General features: G+C 37.6%; 2 protein-coding genes across 6 annotated transcripts in view; one reads left to right on the top strand and one right to left on the bottom strand.

Moving 5' to 3' along the window:
* The window catches only part of AP1S2 (adaptor related protein complex 1 subunit sigma 2), a 31,134-nt gene extending 12,668 nt beyond the window's left edge, over positions 1–18,466 (top strand). Inside the window, exons 5-6 of one of the 5 annotated variants that reach the window (XM_041472416.1) lie at positions 4,833–4,926; positions 16,491–16,538. In XM_041472416.1, the coding sequence (XP_041328350.1) occupies positions 4,833–4,877 (45 nt within the window). In that variant the 3' untranslated portion in view covers positions 4,878–4,926; positions 16,491–16,538. The other 4 variants (XM_041472415.1, XM_041472418.1, XM_041472419.1 and 1 more) reach the window with 4 other exon arrangements.
* ZRSR2 (zinc finger CCCH-type, RNA binding motif and serine/arginine rich 2) overlaps positions 4,835–19,510 on the bottom strand; it is a 32,582-nt gene continuing 17,906 nt past the window's right edge. The window contains exon 12 of the mRNA XM_041472414.1: positions 4,835–4,926. Coding sequence (XP_041328348.1) covers positions 4,916–4,926 — 11 coding nt within the window. The 3' untranslated portion in view covers positions 4,835–4,915. The remainder of the gene's footprint in view (positions 4,927–19,510) is intronic.

The raw sequence follows: 19,510 nt of genomic DNA, 5'->3' as shown, positions 1-19,510 counted from the left end.
CTTGCATGAATTAAATACATACATGTGATGTGTGGAACAGCTGAAAGATAAGCCTGTGCATCATTTTGTGACACTTGAGTTTTTTAAGGCGTGAAACTACCAATGATAGATGTTCTATACAAAAGAGAGGATTTGATTTATTTCTCTCAAAAGCCTAATTGCTTTGTTTTTTTGGATTTGGGTTGTTTTGGTTTTTTTTGATGGCTTGAGTAATTCAGTATAGTGCTTGGAAGTTTGTGGTCATTTCCTGTGCTAAAATGCTGAAATCAAGGCATTAATAATTATAATATTTCAACCGAGCCATCATGTATATATTTTAAAGCAAATCTGTACAGACTTTATTTGAAGTAGGAACAATTTCCTAAACATTGTCTATGAATGAAAATGGTTTTTGTTATTTATCCTAGGTAAATTTTAGAAAAGTATTTTGGAAATTATCCCTATTTTGTTCACCATTGTTCTGTAGGATTTTTGCATGGTTTTTCTTTTTTTTAGTATTTGATTGCAGAATATCTAAATACTTAAAAATACATTTTTTTTAAGGAGGTTTCTAAATAAAAAGCCCAGTGAGTTTGTCCACAAATTACACTTGCTTGTTTGTGTCACTACTTCAGTAACGATCAAAAACTTAAAAGCTATGTGAACATTTTTTTTCTTAGGCTCTTTCAGTTTGGCCTCAGGCAGTATTTACTAGTCCTTCCACATAAAGAATGAAAGATAAGCTATCAATTAACCTTATTTGCTTTGCTATTTCAAACCCTTGCCTAATTCTATATCCAGAAGGGTGCTGACAGTATTCATGGTAGCTGACTTGCCATAGGTGCTTAGGGTTGGTTTTAGAATGAGTATCTTGGGAAATGAAACTCTGGTGAATTTCCTGCATATGCTATGAGAATTTTCTTATTGGAGGTGAAATGTGCTTATTGGAACCGTAGGTTTGAAAGTATGCATAATAGTAGGTATTAGGTTGTTCTTGAGATGTGCCAAAACTCCTTCATTTTGTCATTAGCACTGGCAAAATTCTTGTATTTAAGCCTCCAGTGGGTGGGAGTGAGTATAAGGGATTTTGACTGGTTTAGGAAACAGCCTTTGTAAGAGCCTTTTTATTAATCCATTTGCCTGAGAAGCTGACCACAATGAATGCAATTAATTCAGTCTTCACTTAATGTTTTTTCTTAAATATAGACTGTTGAAATAGACTGCCTTCCTAAGTTGGCAGTGGCATTATTTGTCTTGGCTGTACCTGTGTTCCCCTGAATGTGAAACAAGAATCAATAATGGAATCTTTATTATCATGGAGATCCAACTGCCTTGACTGCCATTTGCTCTTCACGTGTAACTTCCATCTCAGTTTCAGGTGGTCAGCTTTGTTGATCACTTGCTCTCTGCAGTTTTAAGACATGTAGCTGCTTGATTTTAGGCACAGATAATCATCTACAATTACATTTTAGAACATACATATATATGGGGACCTATGAGAGTTACTGTGAATGAGAAATGATAGATTGTTAGTTCATTATTTAGGGATTAGGAAATAGGATTAGGATTTTTAGGGATTTGGAATCCCTCCCAACTCGCAGAAGAACAAGTTGTAGTGTTTTGGTAGCTGATGCTTTTGTAAAATGTGTTTCAGAACTCTGTCTCTGGAGATGTATTTATAGAAGAAGGGGGTTACAGTGCTGTTAGAGTGTTTGGCACTCTCCATGACACTCAAAAAAGTCATGGCAATCATATGCAGTCCCAGGTGACTGGGAAGAGGGAAGCTTTGTACCCATTTTTAAAAAGGGTAGAAAGGAGGACTCTGGAAACTACCAACCTGTCATCCTGACTGCCGTCCATACGCTGAAGGATCGTCCATCGTGGAAAGATCCTCCTAGGAGCTGTGCTAGGGCATGTGGAAGACAGGGAGGTGATTTAGGACAGCCAGCACGGCTCGACCAAGGGCAAGTCCTGCCAACCCCTTCTATGGGTTTGCCTTCTATAATGGACCAACTTCATCAGTGGGCCAGGGGAGGGCTACAGATGTCATTTTCCTGGACACAGTTCCTCGTACAATTGCTCTCTCTAAATGCAGGAGGGGTGGATTTGATGGGACAGTTACATCCAAAGGGTAGTGGTCAGTGGCTTGGTGTCCTGATGAATTTCAGTGGTGTTTCTCAGGGATCAATAATGGGACCAGTGCTGTTTGATGTCTTGGTTAATGACGTAGAGGGATTGAGTGCACCCTCAATAAATTTGCAGGTGACAGCAAGCTGAATGATGCAGTTTATGCACGTGAAGGATGGGATGCCATCCAGAGGGACCTGGACAAAGCTGCAGAAGTGGGCCCCTAGGAAGTTCCACAAGATCAAGTGCAAGATGCTGCACCTGGGTCAAGGCAACCCCTGGTATCTGTACAGGCTGGAGGGTGAACAGGTCAAGAGCAGCTGAGAAGGACTTGGGGTGCTGGTGAATGAGCATGACCTGGCAATGTGTGTTTGCAGCCCAGAAAGCCAGTTCTACCCAGGGCTGCATCAGTAGCAGTGTCCCAGCAGGTCCAGGGAGGGGGTTCTGCCCTTCTAGCCTGCTCTGGTGAGACCCCACCTGGAGAGTTCAATGCAGCTCTTAGGAACAAACCTCTAAAGACTGAATTTAATTGTAGCAGACAGGTCTGTAAACCTTGATATTTCTGTGTTTTTAATAGATAATTTTAAACTGTCCTTGCACTGCAGAGTAGGCTTTCCTGCAAATACTGACCAAATCACACTTTCATGTTTCAAGCAATAGAAAGTATTCCAGAAAATGAATAGTAGAACCTACATCTCTTTTTCCCAAATAGTAATGGGGAAGAGGGGGTTAACATTTTAAGATTTAAATATTTTCTTGAAAAAGTGGCACTGAGTATCCAGGAAGTTAGCATTATCGTGCTTTGACCTCCTCCCATGCTTAGTCTGATTTTTTTGTTGGTGTTTCTTTGTTTGGGTGTGTATGCATGTAAGATGTGACTAATTCTATTACATCAGAGAAATCAAAATTAGAAGATCTTAAGACTCAACAAGTTGAAGGAGTCTTTCATAAAAGTGTTAATTATGCATACATTAAGCTTTGCAAATTGAAACATCAGAAAGTTTCGATTAAAAATAAGACAAATTAGAATAGGCAGTCCTTGCTGTCTCATAAATATCCAGTACCCTCTCTGATGTGAATTCCATTACTGATCAGTTTGCAATCTGTGAACTTGATCCTTTATTGATATAAGCAATTCTTATAGCACTGTTGAGGGTATATTAACAATACACTGAACTCCTTGTAGATCATAATTCTAACAAGGATGTATTTATTCAGTACATTGAACTGAATGATTCTTTTCCAGAGACATTCTCCTGTCCTCAGCAATAGAAGCTCTGTGTCAGGGTGATGCAATGAAAATTTTAGCACTGCTGCACGTGCCATAGCTGTTTTCAGGAGTTTAGTCATGTGCTGCTCATCAGTTAGCATAGTGAATTCAGTGAACAATCACAGAAGGCTGCTTGAGAGTAAGGAGTATCTTATCTTCAAAATCAGGTGCTCTTTCTGAATGCTCCCATTAATCTGCATTTTAATAGAAAAAGTTCACTGGATGTGGCAGGATGTTGAAAAGATCAATGTTAATGTTTGGATCTTGAGATTGTGAGGAGAAAATTCCATTTTTACTCAGTTGTCTGAGATGATGTGTCATGTTGCAGTGCTACTACCCTTTCCTAGAATTTTCACTACCTGTGAGATGGTCTTAAGAGTGCCAGAGAGTATTAGGTGAAAAGAATACGAATGTCCCCAGGAGGCATCCTGTTGTGTTTGGTTTTAGATTCTCATTTCTTTGTGGTCTTCTCTGTGTCTTGTACAGATGTTGGGGCACATTGCTGGTATGTGTTTTAGGGCTTTTATTCATTTTTAAGGAAGAAGCTGTATTGTTGCCAAGCTGTCTAGCAACGGTAGTAGTTCTGGTGATGGATATCAAGATACAATAAAAGTGTGTATATTAAATTTTATAAAGGCTGAAAATTTGATATTAAAAGGCAAAAAAATCTGTGAAGACCTATTGTTCACAATTCTTTGAGAATTCTAACTATGTTTGATTAACAGATGGATTGATTAAAGTGAAAATGTTGAACTTTTTGCACTAAGCAATACAACATGAAAGTGACTACTCAGCAAGTAACAATGGTGACTTAATAAATATGAATTTTGAATTAAATTGTTAAATTACTTCAGGGATGATAGGTTGAATGAAACTTTTCTTCATGAAACAAGTCTTATTTTATTATTAATGTTAATAATAATACTGTGTGACAGTTAATCACTGAATGAAATATATGTAAATTTTGTATTCTATTATGCTCTCAATCTGTTCCAATAATGAACAACTGCTCTTTCAAAAAGTAAAATCTTTGAATTAATATTATTTCATGCACAACTGAAGCTTTCTAAAGAACTCCTTACAACATACTCTTTTAAGGTACCAGTATCCTGTACCTGGTTAAGAAATTAAAAGTAAACTTTAGTGTTTTTTTACTGCATCTCCTTCAAGTCTTTGAACATATGTTTTCTTCTGGTGCATTTCTATTTGCTTTCTTAACTGTGGACTTTTAGAAAAACCTATTGAAATTGTGTTAATCTAAAGAATAACAGTAGCTGAAATAGATTTAAGTGAAGTAACTGAATTTACTTTTGTATATTGTTTAGAATATTTTTTAAGTCTTATTTTAAATGTAAATAAGCTGTAAATGATTGGGTGGACGTTGGGTTTTTATTTGCCTTTTTTTTCATTTAGTAGTTGATATTACATTTTCACTGCTGCTTGATTTTGTTTGTAGAGCCAGAATGAAGACTGGGGAGGTTTGTCTGAGGATATCTTATGATTAAGAGCAATCTAAGGCATTAGCCCTTTTGACCCCATCTAAATGATTGGTAACTACCAAGTTTACCATTTTGGTGGCATGGATTAAATGGGTGCTATGCAAAGAGTGCTGCACGTGTAATTAAGTCCTTGCAAGGGTAAACAGAAAATGGGTGATGGGCTTAACTTTCTGCAACACTTGCATGATGGTCTTTGAAGAGTGCTTTGAGTGTTTCCTTTCATTTTCCTTTTATGTACTAACCGCATCAACGAAATCTCTGACTTCTACTGGCTTTCTTTGGTGTTGATAATTAAGTGGGATAATGCAAGTTAGAGAAATGGATACCAAAGCTAATAACTAAACAGATGTTTGGCTTTGTTTACTTACAATCAGCCCATATAAACATGTATTTATTGGAAAATGAGCTGTTTACATTTGCTATGCAAAGAAAATGGGCCCTAAAAAGACTGGGTGCTGCTGCAATTGACTGTGTATCAAATGCCGGATGCTGCATGACAGAACAAAGCTTATTTGCATATCTAGTGCATTGCAACATATTTTTGTCCAAAGCGTAAGTGGAATACGTTGTGGCAGTCCTACTAATAAAGGTAAGATTTTAATTTGCATCAAGCAAGTTTAAAACATACATGAAAATGATTTGCTGGAGAAAACTTAATTAGTCTGTTGCTTACTTGATATAATGATAAACAAGTAGTTCAGTAAACAGATTGGTTTTTGTAATGTGAAACTGTGGTAGTAGATCTAGTTTCATATGCAGCTCTATAAATATCAGGATTTAGTTTCCAGATAAAAGAAAATAATTGTAGTAGGCAAAAGTATTTGTAACATGTTCAAAACCAAATTCACAATTGGAGTATGGGTGTTTTTACCATTTAAGAGTTTCCTAGTATATGATACAACCACTGATTTTTGTTGGGAAGAGGAGTAATCTGCTTGCATATTAGACCCAAACAATTAGAGCAGCCAACAAGTAATTTGTTGAAAACTATTTCTTTAGGAGCTTGGACATATTCTAAAACAACTGTAAGAAAAACGTAACTGCTCAAGCTTGGCACTTTCCACATTTTTCCCCCCAAACTTACTGCTTTTTCTATGCTCTTCGTGATAACATGTTCATGTACAAAGAGTGTGATTCTCATGGTAAGGTTAGAATTGAAACTGTGCCTGTAAAACTTTCCTTGTGATTAGAACTTAAAAAAGCTACCTGTGTTGTTTGGCACCTGTGCTATGAACAGAGCTTAGGAGTCCTAATATTTTTCTTTTGTCTCTCAGGTGTCTACAAAAACCAATTCTGGCACATACAAACTCAGGCTTAGATAATTGTGTGACTCCAGTTTACTTGCCTACAGTATGCCCCTGGGTGAATTCTGTGTGTGGGCATAGTTTTGGTTGAAGAAATGTGCTTTGTCCCCATTAAATTAAACACAGTTATATTATCTGATGCCCATGGAATGCTACTTCTTGGCCTGTACTGTTCCCTGGAAGGAGTGAAGGAATAGTTGCTGTGTTCAGACCCTAATTTATAAGGTTGTTGTGGTTCCTCAGAATATGGAGAAATAGAAATTTCATCTGCTGGGCTGAGTGGAGAGGGACAGATAGATGATTGCACATAATTAGAGATGGGGAATAGTTAGCCTGCAGTAAGGAGCTGCAGGTTGTATGTATGAATGAAGATCATCTGGGTTAAAGAAAGATCTCCTGAGGTAAAGGAGGTTACCTTAGGGCAAGGGGAGGAGTTTGAGTCATAGCTTTGGTGTTCGGATTGACCTGATGTTTAACTAATTGGTTATACAACTTTAAGTTACTTTAATCCTTGTTACGCTGAGGCATAACCAAGCCTAGAATGAGTGTAGTACTTGGTTTTTTTGTTGGCTGTTTTAGATTTTCTTGTAAACTAAGGTGTTGAGCACTACATGTTCTGTGTGGCAATTGTAATAAGCCACATATTCAGAAGAAGTCAGTTTCATGGAGGATGTGGTGAAATTTATGGTAAGCTTTGCATAATGTTGAAAAACCACGTAAAGTCTTGATATACGTGCAAATTGTTCTGTGTAGAAATTCTGCTTTCTACTGAGAGCATTTTACAGTGGTAAAGTCATGGTCTGGAGTCAGGATGGAGGTTGCTCATCACCCAAACTTGTGCTGACAGTGACTCTTGTTGAGAAAGCTGGATCCATTCTTACTGCCACCTTTGTGTTGATCTGCTTGCCCTGTGGTTCTGGGGCTCCTAGCTTCTTAGCCAAAACTTGAGCTCGTGCAGAGGGAGCCTAAGGGAAGTGCCAGGAGGAAAAACGAGTGGCATTGGAAAGGGAAGTAAAAAGCAGCTGCTTTTGGCAAGCCAGGACTTTTGCTAAAGTTGATAGTACAGCTTAAATTACATCCTATTTTTAAAAAAATCACAATGTCTAAGTGCTTTAAAAAGCCAATGTTCCACACATCTTGTCCTGACTCAGTGTCTTCTGTGAACCCCCAAGTCAGCCTGCATAGGTAGGGTCTAATTTACTTGTCATATGCTGCACCCCTGCTGTTGGCCTTAGTCATAGGATTATTAGCAAGGAGAGCTTCAGCAGCAGTATTGACTTTCAGAGTTTGCAGCTGTCCTTTCTCTCCCTCTTTCATTTGTGCCAGAAAAGCTATTTGTACAGCCATTCTAGAACTGGATTTCAGATCCATTTAAACTGATCCAATTCAAATTGCTTATTTTTAAAAACATATGGTCAGCAGCTTTTCTTTTCTATGTTTACAACTTGTGCCTGCAAACATTTGTCCAGACAATTGTAAGAACACAAAGTGCTGCAGTACCAGGAAGGAAGGGGGATGCTCAAATGCCATTGCCATGGAAGCTGAATAGTATTGGACGTGACATGGCTTGTTGCAGCAGTATATTCTGGTCAGCTCTTCAAAGATAACAGCCCTGCAGTTTAGGAAATGCTTCCTTAAGCAAAGGAGAATAAACGATGCAAACCTGTATCTGCAGTGCTGAAAGAAAGCATTAATGAATCCTTATGTGCCTAGTTTGGCAGTTTGCCAAACATACAGACACTGTCAGATTATCTGATGGAGAACTCAATGATTTTTAATAATTTTGGCTCAAACTTCACAACACAAAGTGTTCAGCTGTAATATGTGCTTAAAGCATTTCTGTTTTTGTGGTGGCAAAGTGGAGCCTCTGATGGATTCTTAGAACCATCCTTACTGCTGAAGGCTGGGCTCTCGATTGTTCCTGGCTCGCTGCATAGCAACTGATTGGCACACGTGGAGGAGAGCCTCCCAGAGCGATTATCACCTCTGAGCTGGCAGATCAGAGCAGCAGATAAGAGGCAGGAAGCGCCTACTATTATCCGGTTATAGTGCACAAAGCTTCAGCTGATCTTTGTAGTGCTTTTGGGAGAGAGGCAGGCAGGCCACTGTTGTCATTGCCTTCTGCTCTGCTCTGTTGAGGCGATGTTTTAGAGCTGAAGTCCATGCATATGCTTGGATGTTTTGCTGAATAACATTTGCAGGACAATTTGCTGTTTCATATTCTATTTGAGAATTCTGTTGGCCGGTTTGCATCGATCTTGAGGGTTTTTTGTTTTCTCTGTATAGAAAGCTGCAGACAAGATCTTGACTAGGAGTTGATACTGATGAAGCATTCTTCTTTTTATTTGTTTGCTTGTGGTTTTTTTTTAGTTTTTTGTTCTTTTTTTTGTAAGAGCATTATAGTTAATACTTGCCTTTGAAGATGTTTGTAAGTGTTTCTAGGTTCTCTGAGATAACACTTGGCTCTTCTTTGAAAGTAAAAATAGAATTTTGTAACAAAAATGCCCTAGTGGGAAATACCAAGGCCAGACTAGATGGGCCCTGAGCAACCTGGCCTCTTGGAAGGTATCTCTACCTATGGCACAGGGGTTGGAACTAAATGATCTAAAATATCCCTTCCAACCCAAACCCATCTTTCTAATAGAAGTCTCTGAACAGTTAGCTAACCAAAGATTGGGAACAGGTACTCTCGTGTTTTGAAATCCTTGAAAAGGCAAATGAACAGCAGCAATTTCCTAAAGCCGTTCATTGAAAATATTGCCTGATAATGATTCAGAAATAGAGTGTAAAAGTAATTGCTTTTGAAGCATTGCTAAGGAAGTGCTTGTTAAATGTGAATTTCTTCCTACTGCAAAAACTTCATGTTTCTAAACATAAACCCTCATCCTCTACTCTTGATTTCTGCATTTCCACTGTTTCTCTAGAATTATTCCCAAACTCCCATGCACTCCATGGACCTTCCTCTTGTATGTTGTTTGAGCTAGGGTTTTGTAAGGTGCTGAGTGAAGAAAAAAGCCAAGTCTTTATCAAATGGTGGGCTTGTAATTTTTGTGTGCAGTTTAACATGGCTTGCCTTCACAGGCTTTGTGCTGGGTTTGATGGGAAAGAAGTTAAAATAATAACCTAAGCAAACTTTCCCTGAAAAAGAAGTCATGTGAAGTATTGATGAAGTCTATGTCACTGCCAGGAGATGTCATCAGTAAAATGGCAGCCCTGCAACATGCTGAACTTGAGACAGTTTGGTATAGACATGAAGAATTTCTTTTCTCTTTCTTGCCTGAGGAAATAGCACAGTTTTCTTGTCCACTACAGACATAAAATACCTGAAATTGCAGCAAGTAAATAATTCAAGGTAGACATTAGGCAAATTTTCCAGTGGAGATGATAATGTAGCATTTAAGTAGATTGCCTGAGGCACAATAAAAAGGCATCACTGTATGCCTTTAATAGATGAAATATCTCTCAGGAAAGTTATAGGTATACTGTTTGGGGAACTCAATTAAATTAAGTCCCTTCTAAATTTTGGTATGATTTTTAATTAGTTTGGGTCATGACAGAGTTGGCTGAGAAAATGTCATTTGGGTTGGACTAGCTGAATAGTTCTGTTTACTCAGATCAACTCTACCATTTTTCTAATTTAAAAAATCTCCAATGACTCAGAATGACAATTTCTGAGAGTATTATTAGCTTTTTAAAATGAGTTGTAAACACAGATGTCATTCTGAAAAAGATAAATTCTAGTAACTTTTAAAATACTGCAGTTCCACAATGTGCAGCTTACGTTGTAGAGCTATTACTTTTCTGGCAGTACTAGGATCTCAGACCTGTGTTAAAGTCAGATAAATGGTTTACATCCAAAGTTTTATGTGATGATTTTTCAGAGGTGGTATTTCATGTTAGTTTGTCCTTATATTGTGCTGTAAGGATACCATTGCCTCTTCACTTGCTTCTAGATCATCTAATTTATAAACTCTTTAGATCTAGATTATCTTAAACAGCATCTGAGCCTGTGAAAACATGTCCTTGAGGTCTGCACATTCCCACCAAAGGAAAGCAAGGTCGTGTAGATGTTGATTGTGGAATTTGACAACTGTCCCTTCCCCATACTCGCTTTTCTGGTATTCAGACCAGCAGACCAACTGCTCTGGAGACAGTGTAATGGGGGCCACAAAAAAGGTCAGTCATAGTTGAAACTTTTGAGGTTCTGTAGTTCTGTAATGGCAAACAATTTGTCAAAACTTCATTTTCCTTTTGGTTGCTTGTCAGGCTGCCCACAGTGCCAGGCCCTCTGTGTGGGATGGTCCTGGGTGTCCTTGGTCCAGTTTTCCTTCTCAATATTGCTGTGTTATCATATCGTATATCCATTACTGTTGTCTTCCATTTAATCCTTTAGGTTCACTTCTACAAGGTCAGTTTATCGCTAGTCTAGTTGCAGGTGATGTTTACACATTCTGTAAACTAAAAAGGAGTGAAATAAGCACTTTCTTCCTGTTGTTGTCTGACAGTTCGTCTTGCTTTATCAGTAAACCGTAAGTTTCTGTGAAGATGAGGCACTAATCCCACAACAGTAATGTGAGTCAGTCATCTAATTTTGTGTACCATGATTTTAATATCAAAGACAACAAATTCCTCAAGGTATAAACCATTGAAAATACGAACAGGCTGGGGAATACTCCAGGACTGTGTGGGACTCTGCAGGTTGGGAAAGTACATGAAATGAGCATTTCCATGGCCATATTTGTTGATGTTTACAGTTGTGTAAAATGGGACACGGTCAGTGTTTCCAGGCCAAAGAGGGTGCTTAAGAACATGTACACACATAATCCTTGAATACAACAGTGGGTTGCAGTCAGCTTTGTAAGGAAGAGAATGAGCTGCTCTCATTCTTCTTTCTGTCCAGAAAACAAATGTAAAATTAAGGAGAAATCTGTTAGGAGATTTGACAGACATTTCAGTGAAAACACCAACTTAGATGGCTCCACATTTCCATTGGTGAACGCTGGAACACATAAGGTTTTTTCAAGGAAGAGGGGAATTATGTATGCATATATAACCCAGATAAAAATTGGGCATTTTAGATTATTACAGTATGCCTGCTCTTCAGTTGTCTTCATGAACAGTCACCATTGTGACAGGAAAACAGAAGTTTTCCCTAGGGACTTTTCTGGGAATATTTGTCTGTGGGAATTCTAAAGCTAGTACTTTCTTCTTTTGAGACTAAACTCCTACTCCCTAATAACATACACTATTACTATGCAATGCCTTTTCCAGTTAGGAATATGCCTCTGCATTTTGTTTTTAATGTAGACTGATGCTTTTTACTTTAGGCCATGAGAGAGGTGTTAAGTGTTGAAATTCAGGTTTGCAATTCTTTATTATATACCAAATTCTTTTGAATCTAAAAATTATAGCATGAATCATATATCTTATTTGTAACTGTCACAGAGTTATATAGGTGCTATTATTTTGTGAACTACAGGATTTGTAGTTAGCTTGGTCAGGATAATTTAAACTACTGTGACATGATCTTCAGATTACTGATACTGAAAAACAGTATAAAAACTCTATAGCTTCTGGAATATTTTTATTGTGCCTTTTTTTTGTAATTTGAGAATAGAATTTAAAAACATGCAAGCTTGGACATGCGAATAAACTGAGATGGCACAGAGGAGACAGTTTTAGAAGTCCATGGGAACTCTCTCAGTTCTGTGTTAAAACTTCTGTCATTCTGGGAATTGGGATACTAAAATAGATTGAAGATGGTAATTGGTCCAGGATCAAAGACAGAAGCTGACATGCAGAGGGTTGAGTTTTGTGTGTTTTCATCCCAGAAAAAGTTAATTCAGCATATATGGGACTGATGCTCCAAAATTACTGTTACTCCATTATTAAAATTAAGTGTTGCTTTCTTTCTAGCTCATCTTTCAGCAAATTGAGTACTGATGTTCATGCCCATCATACAAGAGTGTTATTGAATTTGGCAGCATAATCCAAAAGCAGTGAAAACTTTGCCTGCTTTGAGAGGTGTATCAGAGGCCTCCATTTTTCTCAACAGACTCTCTTTCAAAGAAAGGAATTTTTGTCACCAGTAATGCCACCGCTGGACTACCCTGGCGTGGTGTGCTCACAGCCATTTTCTGGAGTCCTGGTACCTCTAAACCTCTGTTTTATTAGAGCAGATGTGGGTGGTGTCAGATGCCACTTAGCTCAGTGCCTGTCTCTGACAGAAGCCAACAGTTGGTGCCTGATGCTGAGACAAGTAATAGATAGGGTGGCCCATCTCTGGAGCTTCAGACTTTTTTTGGCTAAGAAGAAACTCTGAGCTTATGTAATAAAGTATTTATGATACGAAGTTTTTCTGTCTATTGTTGGACAAAGCATGCAAGTATGGGGTGGGTAAAACAATGATTCTCCCCACTACCCTCACCTCCTGAACATCTAGAGTAGTCAAATACAATATTGTATTTCTGTATCAAGTGTCCTTTTAATGTCAGAGATACAATAGTGAAGTAATATTTTTGTTTTCTTGCATATCTGTCCACCTTTCTGTTATGTATAAGAATATGTACATTTCTTTTGTAGCCACGTCATGAATACTTTAATGTACCAGTGTACTAAATGGCTTCATTCATCATGCATGCAGAATTTCAGAGGAGATAGACCTGTGACTTACTCATGACAGAACATTATCATCAGCTTGCTGAATCCAGTCATCCTGAATCTAATAGAATGCCACAACCATTCTCTGCTGTTGTACTTTCCTCTTCCCCCTCTGTTTTACAGTGTTGTCTCTTCACATGTCTCATTTCAACAAAACTTGTGCTTGTTGCCATATGGTTTAACTTTTTTATTGTGTGTAAGCTTGAAGTCTTATGCTTAAAAATTCGATAGCATTTTCTAAGCTAAACATCTATATACTGCAATACCTATATTGTAACATTACTCAACCCACATTTATCTTTTAAATAGGTTGTGGTGGTATTTAAAAATATTCTTAAATTAAGTCTGTAGGTGAAGTTGAGACTTACAGAGAAAGTAGTGAAGAAGTATCATGTGAAATGTGTGTACACACAGGAATTCTCTGCAGACCATGCATCTTAAATAAAGGTGCAAATAACCGTATCCCTTTCTGAAGACTGGCACAAGTGTGACTACCTTACAAAAAGGAGGGGGGCAGAATTGATTAGGTCAAAGAGAATGATGGGTAAATCTGAAATTAAAACATTTATATTTAAATGTGCAGAACGCTCTTGTGAGTAATTTAACAGTTACTGCCACTGAAAGAGAGAACAATATCATTTCTTGACAAATGAATAATGGAATCATAGAGTCATTAAGGTCGGAAAAGACCTCTTAGCCTATTGAGTCCAACCATTAATGGTTAGGGTTGGAAAGATCTAAGTCCATTAACAGTATACTTGCAATATGCCTTCTTAAATCGGCATTTCCAGTTTTAAATGCAGGCTGCCTTGTGTGTGGGGGAGCTGCCACGAAGGTGAATGTAAGTGCATTCAGTTGAAAAGTGGGCAGAGAGGGCATGTACTGCGTCCTGTTTGTAACTTAAAAACCAGTGCTGATTCTGAAAATTGTTTCCATGAATTATCAAGGAGGCAGTTACTAAAACAAACCTCAAACAAGCTAGTTCCCTGTACTATATGTGGTAATGCACTACCTTCTGAATGTTAAACTGACAAAAAAAATTGGGATATTTAGAGGATTAGACAAAAGATTTGGATTGGATTTGCAGCATTCTGAAATCTTAGAAAACAAGATCATAGGAGTGGTTTTCCATTTCCAAGTTTGCCTTTTTTCTGTAAGCCATTAACAATGTGTTTGGATGTCTGGTTAATGCTGCTTTAGCCTGCATTATTTCATGCCTGTTGGCTTAAAATGCTGTGCATTGAGCTGTAATGAGATGCTGTTTTTCTTGTTATCTGTATACAGCTGCTTGCTTCTAAATGACTAGGTAATGAATTAGCTTTTCTGGCATGTTTGAAATAAAGTATTGCATGCACTTCTGTCTCATGTGAATGACTTTTTTCCTCATCTGTGTTCTGATATTTCAAATTTGTTGTTTGCCTTGGGTGATTCTGAGCTGCAGGTAGTATATAACACTGCAGAATGTTTTACCTAAGAATTGGATAAAATGTTGGACACTTAGTAAGACAAATAATGTGAATGAAACAATTCATTCTATTTGTTTCTTAAAAGTAATAATTAATGAAGTTATTCTTCTAGCAAAAGACATTAGCCCTTAGGTGTTCCTTGAGATATGTTGCTCATGAGGAAGGCACATCTGTTTTAAGATTACTGCTTTACTAATAAAAAAAATTAAAGTATGTCTGAGTTCTATGGGTGATGTATCTGTGGACAAGTAGCCAATGTCCTTGAAATAGGTTGCTTTTAATGGTTAGCCAAAGACCTTGATTTACTTGAAGAAATATAGTGTTTAAGTGTATGCCTGCTGAAAATAATCTCAGACTTCGAAATGGCAGTGAAAACAACAATACTAAAGTGCTCTAAAAACAGTGGCAGCACTGCTCTGTATTTCTTCACAGCTATGAAGAACTTTGTTTTCAGGTAACTTTGTAAATATCCTGTTGCACACCTGAGTAATCTTAAGTGCCCACTGCTGTCTAATAAATTTAAAATTAAAAAATTAATTTATTTCAAATATTTTGAAGACCCTGAGATGCTTGAGAAGTTGTATTCTTGTAGAATGCTCTTGAGTTCTGGTGCCATAGTTAGTTAACAGTATAGGATTTCTTGAGTAAAGTGCCTTACCTTGGTGGATAGGGGAGGTGTGTCTTCTAAAATGAACATAACAGATAAATCTGGGAATATAAAACAAAAAGCTTTATTAGAAATGCTACATGGCCATTTCTTCAGTCAGTGCCTCCTTTTGGGGATTTGTTAAAATACATGTGTAAATCTTTAATCCTGCCATCCTGTCTGGCTTTGTCAAGGTCATTGCAGTTCTAAGAATATTAAAATACTGCATCAGTGAGGAAAAAAAAACAAGCCAGCACTACGTCTTTAATACACCAAGTGTCTTGTTTTCAGATTTAACTTGCCTTTTTATTGCAATTTTTTATTTCCTGCTGGATTTTAGAAGCCATCTCGATATGCCCATTCCAAGCTCTGACTGATTTTTGAATGAAGTTGACTTAAAGTATCATAGCTTGTTCCTTCACTGCTGAATCACCTTATACATGAGCTGAATGATGATAGTAAACTTGAGCATTTTGTGCCACATAGTCAAGGCTGATAGAGACAATATTCTGATGTTATTTGCAAGGTTTGAGGTGTTTAATTTTGTGTTTTACCGACATTATTTTTCTAATAAATATTTGCAAAGCAGTTGAAAAATAATTTGTTGGCTGCCTTAACTGTTATATGCCTTTTTTTTTTCTGCTGCATGACATGTCTTGTTTTAGGATGCTAAAGTAAGTTTATCCATACTCTTGATGTTAAAGTTTTTGTTTTGATATGGACACAGTATCCCCTTTTATTTATCATGGCATTGTTAATAGGTTTTTTTAAAAAAAAGCTCAGTCTAATGTTTCTAGTTTAAAAATTTCTTTTCAGATGCTATGGAAGTAATGAATACAAAACTGATGATAATTTTTTGGAATTTGGTATTAAAAACAACTTTCTCTGAATCTAAGGAAAGCTTTCTAAGATTAGAATTAACCTAAAACTTCATGCCTGGTGTGGAATAATAAAATTCCTGTCCTGAAAACTCCTCCCTCTTTGAAAAGGGATCAATCTGACTCCAGGCATACCAAGGTTCTGTGACCTGCTTTTATTAATGCAACATGGGATCACTGTATAAAAAACCAAACAAACCCAAACTCTTTTATAAAGATCTTAAGGGATACTGTATCTTAGTTGCATCTGTAGTTTCATTCATCCACTTACTTGTTATTCCCGAAGAGATTTTTCAGACCCTTGAAACAATTCACCACAAAATTCACTGACTCCATTGCAAGATCCTTCCCTATCCCTCCCCAGTTCCTATCTCTGTAACTTGCTTTTGATTTGTTTCCTGCTGGTAGATCTAAATTGTTTTATTTTTATTATGCTTAAGGGCAGTAAAATCTACCAGCTATTCTTGTGAACCATGGCAATCTAATTAACAGCTCTGTGAAAAGTGCAGATAATACCATGTTTGCAAACTGCAGTGCTTCCATGTTGTCATGTCTTTTCAGCTTTCTTTTTCAATTCAGCATCTTCCATACTAACTCATGTACAGCACTGCTCAGTAGAAACAGTGTTCATTTACTACTGTCTCAAATTTTCCCTCCGTAGGAAGCAGAGACCCCACGTAGTGTACTTGAAGAAATTGGATTGACATAAATCTTCTCTTCAGCTGATGCCATCTCAGTGTTTCATACTGTAAATGTTCACTGCCTTCATTGTAATGTTTAGCTAATGGTGTAAGATGCTGTTTGTCAGTATTACTGTTTTGCTAAGCTGCTTCATTCAGGCCTACAAGAAAAATACAAAAATACTTTTTTTTTGAAAAGGGAACAAGAAACCTAAGTTCAAAATTTATAAATGAAAGGGAATTAGATTTAAATTGACTCAGTGTTTCCCTTCACTGCAATTATAGGAAAATTGAATTTGACTTCAGTAAGTCTGCTGTTTTTTATAAGCAAACTTGACTTCAGGAAACAAATGTATTATTATGACATAAGCATAGCCTACCTAAATGAAAAGAAGCTACATGGACAACTCCAAATATCAAATATTATGGTGTAGAAATTGTGTTTATGCAACCAAAGAATTTGTTCATCTACATTTTAGTCACCACTTGTGATTATTCTGCTTATTTCAGTTGTTGCATAAAGATTGGAAATGTCTGTTTACTACTGAATTTGTCATTATACCAAAGAATCCTGCCAGGATCTGCATATCAAACTGGTAAAAAACTGTTAAGGTGATAACTGCTTTTTTAAGAAAACTGATCAACTCACTAGACCTGAAAGTGTATTTTAGTGTAGCTACCTTAAGCAAAACTGTGCAAGTTACTATACTCCAAAGGGAATGCATGTAGGAGAGAGGAAAAACCAACCCAGACTGAATAAGGAGACTGTTTTTAGGTCTGATATTAGCTTGCTTTGACCATGAGTACAAGAGAACGTGCGCAGCTTTCTAACTGAATAGAGATGCATAATGAAAACTGAATACTTTCAAAGATGGGAAAGAAGAAGCTTTACAAAAGGGACCTTTATTATTTTCTTTTAAAGTCTACCAATTAATTTGTATTTTTTGGTGTTTTATAGTTATGCTTTATTGGGTGTATAGGTACCTTTAGGACACACTAAGTGTCAAAGTCATTTAACTGCTTTTCTTGATCACTTGAGCAACACATCAAACATGTGACACATCCCTTACAATACTCCTGTGTGATGAAGTTCAACCAACTAATTTGCAGTGAGAGCTCTTAAACATTAGATTCGTATAGTATATTCACCACAAATCATGTAAACTGATATCCAGTAATATTTTGACACTTTGAGCAGACTCTCAGTAATTACAGACTGAGCCTGTTTCACTAGCAGAAATATGTGATCCATGTGTGATTTTGAGGGAGACGGAGTCTACACCTGGGAGTAGCCAAGTTCTGTTGCCTGTCCCCATGGAGGAGGGGTTGTCTCCTCCCTCTCCACTCAGACACCTTCCCCTAGGAGTTTTGGCGTGTTCACCTGAGTGGTGCCATGTTTTCACAAAGCTTAGCTTCAGCAGTGCTGCTGGCAGCAGCACTTGTGTGGCCGGCTGGAGAGTGGGTTCAGTAGTAGCGGCCAAAGGAAAAGTGCAGTGGTGCCACGTCCGAGGCTCCTGATCCAGACCCCAGCATCAATACTTGAGCCAGTAGAGCAGCCAGCCAGGCCCAGGCTGCGTGTGCCACTCCTGGGGCAATACCAGCCTGGTGCCTGTGAACTCAAGCCCTTAGAACTTGTCTATGGATGCCCATTCCAGGATTTACACAGAGATTCCAGATGACCAGAGACTGTTCTTGTCCCAGGGCGTTTCCCCAGTGCACAGTGGGCAGTGGTAGAGGGTAGAGGGGGTAGCAAAAGGACCCTGTGTGTGAGATTGTAGTGGTAAAATGGATTTAAGTCAAACCAGAAGCAATTTTATATGTATTAAACATGTTTTTAAAGTTTACACTGTCATTTGTATGTGCTTGGCTGGATTAAGCTTCGTTGTGATTGTGACAAACTGTTTGACCTCTGTCTGTCACATTGGTTTAGTTGTAATAAATGTCCATTTTTACACCATTGCTGTGTTTATATGTAATTAGTGCCTGTATTCACAGAGGAAAGAAGAGGCCACTCAGTGCTTGCTTAAAAAAAAGGGAAATTTTATTACAGTGCTTAACCTGTTCTTGAGCACTTCATTAAAAAAATGTTGAGGATACTGTGTCCAAGTTTAGTTATTTACACCCATTTAAATTGTAGAGAAAGCAATAAATTAGCAAGTTTTTGGAAAGCTTCTCACATTAAACATAAAATTTATTTAAGTGGATGTTAAATTGATGGGGTGGTACCACTTCATTTGAAAATTAAACCACATGTTGAGAGAGATTTCTGGATAATACAGACTGAATATTCAGTTCTTTTCATAGAATTCTGAGCAAGTCAGTGCAATGTTTACAATCCTGGTCTCGATCAAAAATATGTCACATGAATCTGTTCTCCACCTTTCTAAAAGAACTGAACTGCTTGATATTATCAGCAAAAGCATGGGGGAAAATTAACATCTTCGAGCATTTCTGAGAATAATTTGAAATGAAATTCCAGTTTTTTAATTTCCTGTCTTGTGTGGAAGGGTTGGGGAGAGCTAAAGAATAAGTAGGAATTTCTGGATTGTTCAGGCAAGTTGATTGTTGCCTTGAGTGTCTTCAACTTCACTGACTTAAGTCTTTAACTCGAAGAGGCCTTCCTAAACATCTGCTGTTCTTTCGGGGTAAGGCCACAGGGATGGTCACCCTGTGGCTGCCTCTGTCAAGTTCCCACGTGCCATGGGTTACGGTTGTCCAGCTTGCTTTGCAGTCTGTCCCACAGCTCGACAAAGTGTCACCTGTCCATGTCACATCAGTTTTGGTTTTCAGCCATAGATACTCAATTCACCTGCTACATCAGTGCTGAGCAGCAGTGTATGTGGAAGAACTGGGGTTCATTGCAATTACAAGCTTACAGTGAAAGCAAAATGAGCTGCACTCTTTGGATGATATAAGAAAGTAAATTAAGCTTTTAGATTATTAACTATCATAAACTTCCATCTTTCATGTTTTGTAAGAAGTGCTGATCCAGGACAGGAAG

Source organism: Pyrgilauda ruficollis, unplaced genomic scaffold (genome assembly GCF_017590135.1).
Source record: "Pyrgilauda ruficollis isolate IOZ18807 unplaced genomic scaffold, ASM1759013v1 scaffold29, whole genome shotgun sequence".
NCBI classification, from domain to species: domain Eukaryota; kingdom Metazoa; phylum Chordata; class Aves; order Passeriformes; family Passeridae; genus Pyrgilauda; species Pyrgilauda ruficollis.
The sequence above is the reverse complement of the archived record's forward strand: the minus strand, read 5'-3'. Positions and strand labels throughout refer to the sequence as shown.